The sequence below is a fragment of the Chaetodon trifascialis genome, chromosome 22 (genome assembly GCF_039877785.1).
Source record: "Chaetodon trifascialis isolate fChaTrf1 chromosome 22, fChaTrf1.hap1, whole genome shotgun sequence".
Lineage (NCBI taxonomy): Eukaryota > Metazoa > Chordata > Actinopteri > Chaetodontiformes > Chaetodontidae > Chaetodon > Chaetodon trifascialis.
In genome coordinates this window covers 468,884-485,151 of record NC_092077.1, presented here as the reverse complement: position 1 = coordinate 485,151, position 16,268 = coordinate 468,884, and the positions used below count along the sequence as shown (strand labels likewise).

General features: G+C 39.0%; 1 protein-coding gene across 1 annotated transcript in view; it reads left to right on the top strand.

Annotated features, from left to right (window-relative positions):
• slc5a9 (solute carrier family 5 member 9) overlaps positions 1 to 9,705 on the top strand; it is a 61,378-nt gene extending 51,673 nt beyond the window's left edge. Inside the window, exons 8-13 of the mRNA XM_070991939.1 lie at positions 2,184 to 2,319; positions 5,614 to 5,721; positions 6,358 to 6,508; positions 7,694 to 7,862; positions 8,160 to 8,375; positions 9,409 to 9,705. Of these exons, the coding sequence (XP_070848040.1) occupies positions 2,184 to 2,319; positions 5,614 to 5,721; positions 6,358 to 6,508; positions 7,694 to 7,862; positions 8,160 to 8,375; positions 9,409 to 9,705 (1,077 nt within the window). The remainder of the gene's footprint in view (positions 1 to 2,183; positions 2,320 to 5,613; positions 5,722 to 6,357; positions 6,509 to 7,693; positions 7,863 to 8,159; positions 8,376 to 9,408) is intronic.
• Positions 9,706 to 16,268: the final 6,563 nt, after the last annotated feature.

The window sequence follows — 16,268 nt, the reverse complement described above, 5'->3', positions numbered from 1 at the left end:
CACAAGTATCATTGACTTCTACATTGTGTATTATAAATGAAAAGTCATGTATTATGCGTGGTCTAAAAATGTGTGTATAGTTTATAGTGAGACTGATTTGTTTAGGTGTATATGTGTTCTGCATGGTTTTCTCACATCTTTGTTAGGGTTGTAATAAAGCTGTTCATAACTAAACTAAACCTATTGTTTCTGTCTCTGTAAGGTAACAAAGAGGTAGGCTTAGATGCCTATGAAACACAAGCGTTTATCTTGCTGAAACTAATACTGCTACTACTTCTACTAGGTTATACACCAGTACAGTATACTCTTCCGGAGCACAGATCAACCCACTCAAACAAACAAAAAACATTTTTCTCAGTCAGATAAGACATCTAAATGCCGGGTGCTACACTGTTCTGTGCATTATTTGGGTAAATAAAATAGTCCTATTATTAATACCTCAGCCTACCATTTCTTATGATCTAAGACTGTGTGGCATTTAAAAAAAATATATCATTTCAGTGTGAGCTTCAAGAGGTAGTCACTTGAAATGGTTTTCACTTCACAGATGTGCCTTATCAGGGTTAATCAGTGGAATTTCTTGCTTTATCAATGGGGTTAGGACCATCAGTTGTGTTGTGCAAAAGTCAGGTTAATACACAGCCGACAGCCCTATTGGACGACTGTTAAAATTCATATTATGGCAAGAACCAATCAACTAACTAAAGAAAAACGAGTGGCCATCATTACTTTAAGAGATGAAGGTCAGTCAGTCCGGAAAATTGCAAAAACTTTAAATGTGTCCTCAAGTGGAGTCGCAAAAACCATCAAGCGCTACAACGAAACTGGCCAATCCAGGAAAGGAAGACCAAGAGTCACCTGTGCTTCTGAGGATAAGTTCATCTGAGTCACCAGCTTCAGAAATCACAAGTTCACAGCAGCTCAGATCAAAGACCAGATGAATGCCACACATAGTTCTAGCAGCAGACCCATCTCTAGAACAACTGTTAAGAGGAGACTGCGCGAATCAAGCCTTCATGGTCAAATAGCTGCTAGGAAACCACTGCTAAGGAGAGGCAACAAGCAGAAGAGATTTGTTTGCGCCAAGAAACACAAGGAATGGACATTAGACCAGTGGAAATCTGTGCTTTGGTCTGATGAGCCCAAATTTGAGATCTTTGGTTCCAACCGCTGTGTCTTTGTGAGACGCAGAAAAGGTGAACGGATGGATTCCACATGCCTGGTTCCCACTGTGAAGCATGGAGGAGGAGGTGTGATGGTGTGGGGGTGTTTTGCTGGTGACACTGTCGGGGATTTATTCAAAATTGAAGGCACACTGAACCAGCATGGCTACCACAGCATTCTGCAGCGACAAGCCATCCCATCCGGTTTGCGTTTAGTTGGACGATCATTTATTTTTCAATAGGACAATGACCCCAGACACACCTCCAGGCCGTGTAAGGGCGATTTGACCAAGAAGGAGAGTGATGGAGTGCTGCGGCAGATGACCTGGCCTCCACAGTCACCGGACCTGAACCCAATCGAGATGGTTTGGAGTGAGGTGGACCGCAGAGTGAAGGCAAAGGGACCAACAAGTGCTAAACACCTCTGGGAACTTCTTCATGACTGTTGGAAAACCATTTCAGGTGACTCTTGAAGCTCATCGAGAGAATGCCAAGAGTGGGCAAAGCAGTAATCAGAGCAAAGGGTGGCTATTTTGAAGAAACTAGAACATAAAACATGTTTTCGGTTATTTCACCTTTTTTGTTAAGTACATAACTCTGAATGAGAAGGTGTGTGGCCTGTACTGTATATTAATTAATTTTCCTGATCCCAACTCATATCAAGGGCACCATGATGAGATGCAATTTACTCCGCTGATTACTAAAGTGTTAAAATCTTTAGGTTATAGGGGTAACCCCATTTTCCCTGCTGACATCAGACCCTCTGCATAAGTTTTCAATACCATTACGCCAGCCAACACTGGCTGACAGGCATGAAAACTGTGTTAAGGTTAGGGTTTAAAACCTTAAACGATTAAGATTAAACCTTAAAAGATTTAGGTTTATTTTAGGGTAAGGGCTGGTATAAGGTAAGTATTGCTTATTAGGGGTGTGTACTAGGGAATGCATTATGTTAATGAGGGTTCTCACAAGTGATTAAAGGCAAATACTTCATGTTTGTGCTTTTGTTTGTGTTTGCAGGTTATAGTGCAGAGGTCTCTGTCAGCCAAGTCCTTGTCACATGCCAAAGCAGGGAGTGTGTTGGGAGGCTACCTCAAACTGCTGCCCATGTTCTTCATTGTCATGCCAGGCATGATCAGTCGGGCACTGTTCCCAGGTGAGTCTGTGTACCTCTGTCTGTTGGACTACAATATCAAATGCAGCCATGTTTGTTTTTGTTTTTTTTCTGATGATGTCTGTGAAGATTCTGTGTGATTCTCATTCATCCAGGTCATGACTTAGTGTCAAGTTATGTATGGATTGTTCAGCTCCTGCACAAACTTGAAACAGCCTGGTCAACTTTAAAGGGCGCACGGGAAAACTCACTCTTTTTTTCTCTTATTTTAATCCACATTCAGTGTCAATTCACATCCACTTCTTCATTATATTCCAGTTAAGTAAGAGTAATTAGGTTGACAACCTTTAACGGAACAAAGAAAATTACACATATTATTTCACATGCTAAACATCATCACTTTAAAGTAGAATTATTTCCAAAACCTATCTATGGTACCATATCATCTCAAACAATATCATAGGGGCTTTAACAAATGAGGACACAGTAAAAAAAACAAACAAACAAACAAAAAAAAAAAACTATACAAACCAAATCATGCCGTTCTGATAACAATTCCTATTTGGTAGGAACCAAAACCCTAACCCTAACATAACTGTCGCTTATGTCTTGCACGTCAAGTCAGACATTTTTCAAAAGAAACACAAACTCAGTAATTCAGTAATTTAAACATTTTAATTCCATACCACTAGTGTCTTTGGTTGAACTGAGAGCAGAACAGTCCTTCTCCAGTGTCTTCCTTTGTTTGCTGAGAGGCAGCACAGGTGAGATGATGAGTAGAAGGCTGTCTGTGAAGGAGGTGTTTCCATTCCCACAGCAGTGCTCTGATGAACCATCCCCACCAGAAACTGAAGGTGGAACTTTGATTCTAGCCAGCCTTGTCCTCTTTCACAGTGCCAAAATTTTATATTAATATATTTTCTGAGTTTTGACTCAACACTTAGTCTTGGACTTTTATTTACTTTATTGATCCCAATTTGGGAAATTCTTTTGTTGCAGTAGCAGGTTAAGCATACATATAAACAAAATATACGATAAAGAAGAATAAGGATGAGAATAAAATTAAGAGAAAAAGAATGTTTTCAAAAAATATAACTAAGCATATAAACATGGTAACAGCAATTCTTAAAATATAACTAAATATATAAGCAAGTGTAAGTGTATAGTTATATAATATAATATAATATAATATAATATAATATAATATAATATAATATAATATAATATAATAATGATATAATAGAAATACAATATAACTAAGTATATAAACAAAGATTAACAGCAGTTCTTAAGAGAGAGAAAGAGCCAGAGCTATAAACTATATGCCAGAAAAAAAGTATATGTGCAAGTTGCAGATGATAAATAAATGTAAACATTATTGCAATATTGCAGTAATGCAAATAATAAGTAACATTGGAATATTGGGGTTTGTGAGGTTGGTACAGATTTGTGGCCAATAATGGAGCCGACCAGTTTGTTCAGTCTCTTGGTGTCACCAGCTCCAACGCTGCTCCCCGAGCACACTGCAGCAAAGAAGAGTGCACTGGCAACAACAGACTGGTACAAGATCTCCAACATCTTGGTGCACACGTTGAATGATCTGAGCCTCCAAAATTCAGGAAATCCCCCCTTCTTGTAAACAGCGTTGATGTTAGTTTTCCAGTTCAGTCTGTTGTCAAGGTGCAGTCCAAGGTATTTGTAATCCTCCACCACTGTGACATTCTCCCCCAGAATACACAATGGTTGTGTGGTTGTCCTGTTCCTTCTGAAATAAATCATCATCTCCTTGGTCTTGGCTGCGTTAAGCAGCATAAATTTCTACCAGACAATTCCACAAAAGCATCCACCACTGCTCTGTATTCCTCCTGTCTTCCATCCTTTGTACACCCCACCACCATTGAGTCGTCCAAAGACTTCTGTAAGTGGCACAGTGAGGAGCTGTACTGGAAATCTGAGGTGTACAAGGCGAAGAGAAAAGGAGACAAAAGAGTCTCCTGTGGTGCTCCTGTATTACTTTCCACGATCTCAGACAGAACATTGCCCAGTTGAACAAAACTGTGGTCTGTCTGTCAGGTAGTCAGTAATCCAGGAGAATGTGGACATGACGACTCCCATCACTTGCAGCTTCTCACCTAGGAGCAGCGGCTGGATGGTAGTAAATGCACTGGAGAAATCAAAGAAAGTGATCCTCACAGTGCTGTCGCTACAATCCACACCCAGATGAGGTTGGTAGGCAAACTGTATAGGGTCCAGTGATGATTTCACCTGCAGTCAGAGGTGGGCCAGGAACATGGACAGCTGAGTCCTCAGGACTCTGGAACTAATGCCATCAGGGCCAGCAGCCTTGCCCAGGTGCAGCATCTTCAGCTGTCTTCTTACCTGGCAGGTAGGGGATGGTGTTAGTTGAGGGGGGTGCTGTGGGGGATGGTAGGGCATATGGGCGTTGAGCCCAAGGCAAGGATCACCAGGTGGTCTACAACACCACTTATTAGCCACTTACAATGCAATCCTGAGATCTCTCCCCAGGTGGCTTAATGCCCATTTACACTATAACTCATGTGACCCTAAATACTGGATAATGGCCAGTTGGGTCATCGATTCACATGTGACCTCAACAACTCCAAAGGTGTGAACCCTCCTGCAAGAGGGTAAATACCCGGGATTCTGCACCAGTTATTTATAACCGAAGAATCCTTTTGGATGAAAGGCAAAACATCTTTTAGAGCCTCAAGCAAGTCTAGATGCCTTTGTAAAGCACTTAGAAATCAATGCACTGATGTTTTTGACAACTTTCAGCGCAGATAGATTGGAAAATATATTAGGCAGACAAAAGTAAGATATTTAAGACCAGATATAATGTTCACTTTGTGGGATGACATCCATGGTGGTTGGCTGTCTTACAATAAATTAAGGGTAAAAGGAGGCTGTGTGAAATGGAGAGTTTATATTTCCAAAATGTCACACTACAACATGTTTTTTAATGGTTACCAGTGATGTAGAGTACTTGTGCAAGAAAAATATGCAAACATTATCAGTATGATGATTTAATGTCCAACAAATTAAGCTATGCAGAAGGCAGGAACAGTTGTTTCTGTTGTCCAAAAGATGGAGTGTTCTAAAACACTGAGTTTTGAGAGACAGTTACTGCAGAAACTGGACAAATCATAGTAATTGAATCACTGACTCTTTGAACCAATGGAATCAACACTGACAAACGAAGATATATTTAGATTGTTGTGTTTTTCATCAGACAAATATCGTAGTAATTGTCCATATGTCTTGTTTTTTTTTTTGTTTTTTTTTCTTGTGTGTGTATTTGTATGTGTGTGTTTGTAGATGAGGTAGGTTGTGTGGATCCAACAGTGTGTCAGAGTGTGTGTGGAGCATCGGTTGGTTGCTCCAACATTGCCTATCCTCAACTAGTTGTGGAGCTGATGCCTGTGGGTGAGTCTCTCTCTCTCTCTCTCTCTTGCCCTTATCTAAACTTAACCCTAATGTAAACCTAATTCTAACCTAACTCAGAAGAAAACCAAGTCTGATCCCCCCAAAAGCCCTTCAAAGGTCTGTCTAAAAGCAAAGACTGGCCAAAATGTCCTCACTTTCTAAAAATGTCCTCACTCCCAAGATCTAAAACTCAGAAGGGTTTTCACTAGTGCTGTCAAAAATATCGCATTATTAACATGTTAACACAAATTAATTTTAATTGCGTCATTTTTTTTTATTGTGCGATCGAACGCTCTTTGTGACCTAGTGAACTTGTAGTTTTTTCTAAGCTGTGGCCACTTCTAGTAGCCTGCCTGCGCCGCTTGAAAATACTACTGCGCCGGTGGCGCAGTCTGTGCCGCGCCAGCGGCGGAGTTGAAAATAGAGCCCTGTGTATTGATTCGTCGAACCAAATCAGTCAGTGTTATCTGAGCTTTTATTTGTCTGCATTCTGCATTATTACTGTTTTTCCTTTTTTATTTTTAATAAAATAAAATAATTGACATTTACAACCCTGAAGAGTTGTATGTAAACTAAATTATTCACCTGATGGTTAATCATAACTGCACCATCTTTTTGACCCTTCTGTCTACACAGGTCTCCGTGGTCTGATGCTAGCAGTGATGTTAGCTGCTCTAATGTCATCTCTGACCTCAATCTTCAACAGCAGCTCCAGTCTGTTTACACTAGATCTCTACCACAAAGCCAGGCCTAAAGCATCAGAAAGGGAACTCATGATTGTTGGAAGGTAGTCTTATTTTATGCTGTATCTATGCCTGAGATGTTCAGGAACATTTCCTGCATGGGGTCATTTGTATAGGAACAGGGACCCATATTCAGAGAAATCTGTACCACCAATTTCCCACCTCAAGACCTTGCAGTAGTTCAGGAGAAATGACAGTACAGCTGTGTCATGAGTGAAAGCCGTAACATTGCAGGGACAAGCATATAAACAAATATGTCTAGCACACTGCAATGGAGAGAATAGAGAATTTTTGGGTCAAGAAGTCGGTGTTGGAAGCGGTTCACAGGTCTTTTTCGCATTTTGTTGATGGCACCTAGATTGTTTTGTTTTGATATTACTCTGTCGATTTGGGATAAAAGTTTTTTTGGAGACATCATGTTAACTCGTCAGAGAAAAGTACAGATTATTTTGTCTTTATTTTGATATTGGTCAGAATGAAAGAATTGATCTGAACCTGAATGAAAGCAGGATAATGTGTGTATTAACATATGTGTAATGCCTTTACTGATCCATTTGGGAAAGTTGAATGGTTTCTCATTAAGTAGGAAATCAGGATGATTTAGATGTGGATATACTTTGAGGGACGGGAGTTTTTGATTTTGTGAAATTTCCACCAAGTTGTCAGAACTGTAGCTTAGAGGTTTATATGGGTCCAAAAATTTGTGCCTGAATCTGAAAAGACCCAGAAATGTATTACCCTGAACTGGACCTGTCTATTATTTGAGAGGTGGAATCCAAACCCATGCAGAACTAAGAACTGCCAGACCAGATCCCAAACCAGACCTGTATATTGTTTGAAAGCTTGCAACCCTGCATGGACCCATGCAGAAGTGAGAAATGTAGGACTCAAAAACCCAGCTGGGAGACATATACCCAATCAGTACCAATTTCACTGGTGATTGCTTTTAATAAGTTAACTTGAATTTAACAGCTGTTGAAGCTGTTGGCAAAGATGTAATGTATAGAAATATAGATAGATAGAAGTATGTATAATTTTCCTTAAACTTTCCTTAAGTACCTAAAATCAAAGCATGTTTTCCAACAAACTGAGCCTAAAGGCTTGAAGCCTAATTGTGGTTCTGTCTTTTAGTTGCCATTTGCAATGACTAGGCACATCTTCCTGAAGCTTTGCTCTCTTTTTCACCTCACCCAAAGCTGACATAATAATAATGTTCCATCTATTTTTAGGGTCTTCATCCTGGTCTTGGTGTGTTTTAGTCTGTTGTGGATTCCAGTCATCCAAACAGCCAATAGTGGACAGCTGTTTGATTATATCCAGTCAGTGACCAGCTTTTTAGCTCCGCCCATTACCGCTGTATTCCTCATGGCTATCTTCTGGCCACGTGCCAATGAACAGGTCTCTGTCTCTCGCTCTCTCTCTCTCTCTCTCTCTCACACACACGCACACACACACACACACACACACACACACACACACACACACACACACACACACACACACACACACACACACACACACACACCCCAGAACACACATTTGTGTTTCCATCATCTTACATGGCATTTTCCCCAACCTTAACCTAGGCATACAAAAAATTCGCAGGGCTGAAAATCAGTCTTCACTTTGATAGAATGACTGTTGGGACTTTTTTTTATGACTGTGCTGCTAACATTTTGCATATTTGTGTCTCAGGGGGCATTCTGGGGTCTGATGACTGGACTAGTGGTGGGACTGACCCGTATGGTTCTTGAATTCTCCTTTGTAACTCCTTCCTGTGGTCAGCCTGATCATCGACCCGCTATCCTGGCTGATGTCCACTACCTGTACTTTGCTCTTATCCTGTTGGCTCTCACCTGTGCTATTATTGTTGCTGTCAGCTTGGCTACTCCCCCAATAACTAAAGAACATGTAAGGAACATGTCATAGTTTAGTTTAATTCATGTTCTCATCTTTAAAATGAGAAACAGAAATACAGATTACTGGAGAACTGACATTAACAATTTATATTTTGTCATGCCTCCAAGACTGTACTGCACATGAGCTTAAATGAAGGCTGCTGGTAATGCGTGTTTCCTCCAAATATGTTGCAGTAGAATGGAACCTTGCAAGTACTTTAGCCTTTGTTTACAAACCCATTAATAATCCAATATAAATACAAGTATTCAGCACTCCTATGAAGCTCAAAGCTGTGAGGTGAGACAGTGTCTGTGAAAAGCGGCTACTTTTTGACCTCAGTGAAGGAAGTATCCTCAGAACTATAGTCAAAAGTATAGCCCAACTCACACTCACACCATGATTGCTCTCAGTAACAGTCACAACATCTGTAATTTTTATGGTTTGAACATCACAGTTACTATTGCAAAGTTCTATTATTGAGCACTTCAGAGGCAAACGCACTTTTGACTTAGTAATACAGGGTCCATATATAGCCCCCACTGCAGGAACTAAACATCACCTAACCCAGGGCCTCCCAGAACCTGAACTTTGTTAAAACCTTCTTTTTTGTATTTCCAGTGTATTTTACAAACCAGGACATTCACCTTTTACAGTCATCATTAATAATACTACAGCAAGATCAACATAACTTTCATATGCTGTTTGTGGGACACACAAGTGTTGCTGTCTGCTGCTTTTCCTTGGTGTTTCAAATAAGATACAAGTTCATACACCTACAGTGGTCCATTGTCTTGCAGGGGCCAGCACAAGCCAGTTGGTGGTTAAAAACAATACTGAACATTATGGAACCCCTTTGAATCACAGCCTACAGCACTGTCACCAGTCCCTCAAAATATGGAATATTGAATCCTTTATAAAGATTTGATTTCCATATCAAAGTAGGCCATAGTGAGCATTAATAGTTTTTGTGCTTCAAAGCTAAGACAGTTTTGATTAAAAACACTAACACGGATACATGTGCTGCATCTCCTCCTCTCCTGCCCAGCTGTACAGGCTGACCTGGTGGTCCAGATATAGCCAGGAACCTCGGATAGACCTCAGGGGGCACCAGATGACCTGTGACCCCAGCCCTGATTCTGACTGCTTGCAAGATTCCTGGTGGTGGAGAGCTGTTCTGTGGCTGTGTGGTCTAACTGGTTCAATCTCTGGCCCTGTATCTCCAGTGATTGAAAACGGTGAACTAAACTCCTTGAAGGAGGAGCCACTGTGGAGAAGAGTCTGCAATGTTAATGCCTTGCTACTGTTGGCTGTTAATGTGTTTCTTTGGGGATACTTTGCTTAATGTGCAGGTTTCATGACATCCTGAAGAAGTTGTAAGGTGAGACTGATCTACCGGATTAGCATTTGGTCTTTTGTTGAAAAATGTTTTAATGAAGTGAGAGGTTAAACCAATCAGCTGCTATGCTGGGTGTGTACCCTATGCACCAGTCTGTTAATTTATAACTGTTTTATCAGGAAATTCATCAGTGTGTAATAATTTTCACCGTACACTCCACTATAATCACTGACAAAGTCAGTAGTTGACTTCCAAGTTCTGTAATCACTGTTTAGACACTTGAAACCAGAGAGCCCTCTACCTCTGCATTCATTCAATAATTTGGACAACCCTCCCTGAAATGGGGGTGCAATATGTACAGGCAATAAAAGGAAAATTCTGGAAAAGAAAAAAATGTTGTCTTGAAGACACTTATCTTAATGCTTAACATGCAGTTTCTTTAACTACAGTATGGTCAAGTCTGTTCTCTAGCAACTCAAGATAATGTATACGTAGTTTTCAATTCAGAAAATCAGGAACTCCTTATTTGTGATTTGACAATCATCAGGTCTTTCCTGATTTGCTCCTTACTTGCTTAATAAATATTAGCAGGGAGTACATTAATACCCCAAAAAGCAACAAGCATGTTGCAAACTTGCTTAAATGTAGCAAAGCATTTCTCATCTGTGATGAAGCTCTGACAATATCCTGACTAGCCTCAGATGAACATGCTGATGGATACAGCATAACAGCATCCCAATTCAAGAGAAATGTTCAAAACTATAATCTGCTTTAGGGAATTGGGAAAATTTGTTGTCCAATTCAAATACTTGATCCAAAAAAGATGTACTTAGACAGCCAGTCTAATGATCTTAAGTCCATTCTAGGATCCTAAAAATCTTGAAAATGGCCTTAAAATAACTAGACCTTTTGAGAATTGATCAGGTGGAGAAATGGGAGCTCTGGGTCTTTACCCCATGGAGATATGATTTTACAAAGTTTGGGTTCTCTTGACACAACAGTTCTCCTGTCAAATTGATTGTAAAATCTCCCAGTGTTGCCACTGGATGGCGTTGTCAAATAGCAAAGCCTTATTGGCTCAGATATTGCCATGGTATGCCTACCCCTGCACCACCCTCCTCCTCTCCGCCATGCCAAGGCATTGCCACAGGACTCCTGTTGCTGGGTATAGCTCTTGGACGCTGGGGTCCCCCAATGCAGGCTGTTGCCACTGGACAGCAGGCAAACACACTGGTGAGGTATTGCCATTGTACACACTGGTGTCACTGCCTGAGAGGCATAGCTGTCACACACAGCTTTCTATTCAATAATAATCAATTTGACATCAGAATCAAAATTGGCTTCATTGGGTAAGTATGTGTGCACATACAGTGGTATGAAAAAGTTTGGGCACCCCTGATCATTTTCAAGATTTTCCTTTATAAATCATTGGTTGTTCGAATCAGCAATTTCAGTTAAATATATCATAGAGCAGACAAACACAGTGATATTTGAGAAGTGAAATGAAGTTTATAGGATTTACAGAAAGTGTGCAATTATTACTTAAACAAAAGTAGGCAGGTGCATAAATTTGGGCACCCTTTTTGTTTTATTGATTTGAATACCTTTAGCCCTAATTATTGGAACTCAAAATTTGTTTGGTTAGCTCATTGACCCTTGACCTACATACACAGGTGAAGCCAATCATGAGAAAGGGTACTGTATGTAAGGTGGCCAGTTGCAAGTTGTTCTCCTCTTTGCATCTTCTCTGAAGAGTGGCAACATGGGAGCCTCAAAACAACTGTCAAATGACCTGAAAACAAAGATTGTGCAACATCATGGTTTAGGGGAAGGATACAAAAAGCTGGCTCAGAGATTTCAGCTGTCAGTCTCCACTGTGAGGAACATAGTGAGAAAATGGAAGACCACAGGCACAGTTCAAGTTAAGGCCCGGAGTGGCAGGCCAAGAAAAGTCTCAGATAAGCAGAGGCGAAGGATGGTGAGAACAGTCAAACTCAACCAGCAGATCAGCTCCAAAGACCTACAACATGACCTTGCTGCAGATTGTGTCACTGTGCATCGTTAAACTATTCAGTGCACTTTGCACAAGGAGATGCTGTATGAGAGAGTAATGCGGCAGAAGCCTTTTCTACACACATGCCACAAACAGAGTCATTTGAGGTATGCTAAAGCACATTTGGACAAGCCAGCCTCATTTGGAATAAGGTGCTGTGGACTGATGAAACTAAAATTGAGTTATTTGGACATAACAAGGGGCGGTATGAATGGCGGAAGAAGAACACAGCATTCCAAGACAAACACTTGCTACCCACAGTAAAATTTGGTGGTGGTTCCATCATGCTGTGGGGCTGTGTGGCCAGTGCAGGAACTGGCAACCTTGTTAAAGTTCGCATGGATTCCAGTCAGTATCAGCAGATTCTTGCAAACAATGTTCAAGAATCAGTGACAAAGTTGAAGTTGCGCCAGGGCTGGATACTTCAACAAGACAACGACCCTAAACATTGCTCAAAGTCCACTAAGGCATTCATGCAGAGGAACAAGTACAACGTTCTGGAATGGCCATCTCAGTCCCCAGACCTGAATATTATTGAAAATCTGTGGTGTGATTTAAAGCGGGCTGTCCATGCTCGGAAACCATCAAACCTGACTGAACTGGAGATGTTTTGTAAAGAGGAATGGTCAAAAATACCTTCAACAAGAATCCAGACCCTCATTGGAATCTATAGGAAGCGTTTAGAGGCTGTTATTTCTGCAAAAGGAGGATCTACTAAATATTGATGTAATTTTTCTGTTGGGGTGCCCAAATTTATGCACCCATCTACTTTTGTTTAAGTAATTATTGCACACTTTCTGTAAATCCTATAAACTTCATTTCACTTCTCAAATATCACTATGTTTGTCTGCTATATGATATATTTAACTGAAATTGCTGATTCGAACAACCAATGATTTATAAAGGAAAATCTTGAAAATGATCAGGGGTGCCCAAACTTTTTCATACCACTGTATGTGTCAAACTGTCTCAGAATGACAGTTCCACTTTAGAAACATTCAATTGTGCATGTTTTTGTGGGACAACAAGGTTTATTTTGACTCTGTATGCAGCTACTGTGGATACGCCTCTGTCTCATTTTGTGCCTTTCTTGCTCAGAAAGTGTGAGTTTGACAGCCAAATGCAGCGAATGTCACTAATTAAGATTCAGCTGTTTTTCGGTGTCAAACTGTCTTAGACAATTCCACTTTAGAAACATTCAATCGTGCATGATTTTAAAGGGCAACATGCTTTATTCTGACTCCATATGCAGTTACTGTGAAAATAGGACAAGAATTCATATTGTGAGCAAAATGCAGCAAATGTCACTATATTGAAGAATCAACACAAAATCGACACTTGTATTTTTAAACAGTCACTTTGAGGGATGTAAAATCAAAGCATCTTGTCTTTCCGAAACATTCACACGTGTGTATATCAAGTGGAATTGTCATTCAAAAGAAAGATTGATGCAATAAAACAAATTAATCTTAAGTGATGACGCTCATTTGGTTTCACTGTCAAAATCACACTACATGAGCAAGACAAGCACAAAACACTTTTACTTGCCACAATTATTGAAAAGAAGTCAAATTAAACCATGTTGTCTTTCAAAAACATTTACAGTTGAATTTTCCTAAAACGGAATTGTCATTCTAAGACAGTTTGACACATAAAAACAAATGAATCTTAAGTGGTGAAATTCATTTGATTTTAATGACAGAATAACAGTGTATGAGCCAAACAAGAACAACATCAACACTTGTATTTTTCACAATCATTGATAAAGAAGTCAAATCAAACCAGGTTGTCCATTATAAAGATTCACAGTTGAATGTTTGTGGAATTGTCATTATAAAACAGTTTGACACATACAAAAAATGAATCTTAAATGGTGACATTCATTTTACAAGTGAGACAAGCACTTAAACACTTGTATGTTTCACAGTAACTGTGATTGGTCAAATTAAAACTTTTTTTTTTTTTAAGCATCCAGAAGCATGACTGCTTCTCAAGTGGAACTGTCATTCTAAGACAGTTTGACTCATAAAAACAAATGAACCTTAAATAGTGACATTCATCTGATTTTACTGACAACACATAAAAACACATGAATCTCAAATGGTGCCGCTCATTTGATTTGACTGTCAAAATCACTACATATGAGTAACAGGAGCACAATATGAACGCTTGTATTTTTCACAGTCACTGTGAAGGATGTAAAATTAAAACAAGTTGTCCTTTAAAAGCATTCACATTTGAGTGTTTCTAAAGTGGAATTGTCAGTCTAAGACAGCATGACAGATAAATACACATGAATCTCAAATGGTGACGCTCATTTGGTTTCACTGTCAAAATCACACTACATGAGCGAGACAAGCACAAGATGAATACTTGTATTTCTCACAATAACTCTGAAGGATATCAAATTAAAATATGTTGTCCTTCATAAACATGCACAGATGAATGTTTCTAAAGTGGAATTGTCATTCTAAGACAGTTTGACAAATAAATACACATGAATCTTGAATGATGACGCTCATTTGATTTTACTGTCAAAATCACTACATGTGAATAACAGGAGCACAAAATGAGCACTTGTATTTTTCACAGTAACTGTGAATTAGGTGAAATTAAAATATGCTGTCCTTCATAAACATGCACAGATGAATGTTTCTAAAGTGGAATTTTCATTCTAAGACAGTTTGACACATAAAAATACTTTATTCTTAAATGGTGATGCTCATTTGATTTTGCTGTCAAAATCACTACATCTGAGTGACAGGAGCACAAAATAAGCACTTGTATTTTTCACAGTCACTGTGAGGGAAGTAGATTCAAAGCATGTTGTCTTTCAAAAACATTCACACTTGCCTGTGTCTCAAGTGGAATTGTCATTCTTCGACAGTTTGGCACATCAAAACAAATGAATCTTAAATGGTGACGCTCATTTGGTTTCACTGTCAAAATCACACTACATGAGCGAGACAAGCACAAGATGAATACTTGTATTTCTCACAATAACTCTGAAGGATATCAAATTAAAATATGTTGTCCTTCATAAACATGCACAGATGAATGTTTCTAAAGTGGAATTGTCATTCTAAGACAGTTTGACAAATAAATACACATGAATCTTGAATGATGACGCTCATTTGATTTTACTGTCAAAATCACTACATGTGAATAACAGGAGCACAAAATGAGCACTTGTATTTTTCACAGTAACTGTGAATTAGGTGAAATTAAAATATGCTGTCCTTCATAAACATGCACAGATGAATGTTTCTAAAGTGGAATTTTCATTCTAAGACAGTTTGACACATAAAAATACTTTATTCTTAAATGGTGATGCTCATTTGATTTTGCTGTCAAAATCACTACATCTGAGTGACAGGAGCACAAAATAAGCACTTGTATTTTTCACAGTCACTGTGAGGGAAGTAGATTCAAAGCATGTTGTCTTTCAAAAACATTCACACTTGCCTGTGTCTCAAGTGGAATTGTCATTCTTCGACAGTTTGGCACATCAAAACAAATGAATCTTAAATGGTGACGCTCATTTGGTTTCACTGTCAAAATCACACTACATGAGCGAGGCAAGCACAAGATGAACACTTGTATTTCTCACAATTATTTAAAAAGAAGTCAAATTAAAACATGTTGTCCTTCATAAACATGCACAGATGAATGTTTCTAAAGTGGAATTGTCATTCTAAGACAGTTTGACACAATAAAACAAACGAATCTTAAATGGGGATGCTCTGTCAAATTTTTGACAGTTTCACTGTCAAAATCACATTCCATGAAGAAGACAAGCACAACATCATCACTTGTATTTCTCACAATCATTGAAGAGAAATTAACTTAAGGCATGTTGTCCTTTAAAAACATTCACAGTTGATTGGTTCTAAAGTAGAATTGTCATTCTAACATATTTTGATACATAAATACAGCTGAATCTTAAATAGTGACATTCGCTGCATTTGACTGTCAAAATGACACTTTCGGAGCGAGAAAAGCACAGAATGAGACAATATGAACACTTATTGCTTTATCACAGTAACAGCTTATGTAATCAAAATAGACCATGTTGTCCTTCAAAAACATGCACAATTGAATGTTTCTAAAGTGGAAATGTCATTCTAACATATTTTGATATATAAATACAGCTGAATCTTAAATAGTGACATTCACTGCTTCTGATTGTCAAAATGACACTTTCTCATCGAGAAAAGCACATAATGAGACAATATGAATCACTTATTGCTGTTGCCACAGTAGCTACATGCGGAATCAAAATAAACCATGTTGTCCTTCAAAAACATGCACAATTGAATGTTTCTAAAGTGGAATTGACATTCAATGACGTTGATGCATAAATATAGCTGATTTTTAAATAGTGACATTCGCTGCTTTTGACTGTCAAAATGACTCTTTCTGAGTGAGAAAAGCGCAAAATTAGACAATATGAACACTTGTTGCTTTTTTCACAGTATCTCTAGGACATGTTGTCCTTCAAAAACATGCACAACTG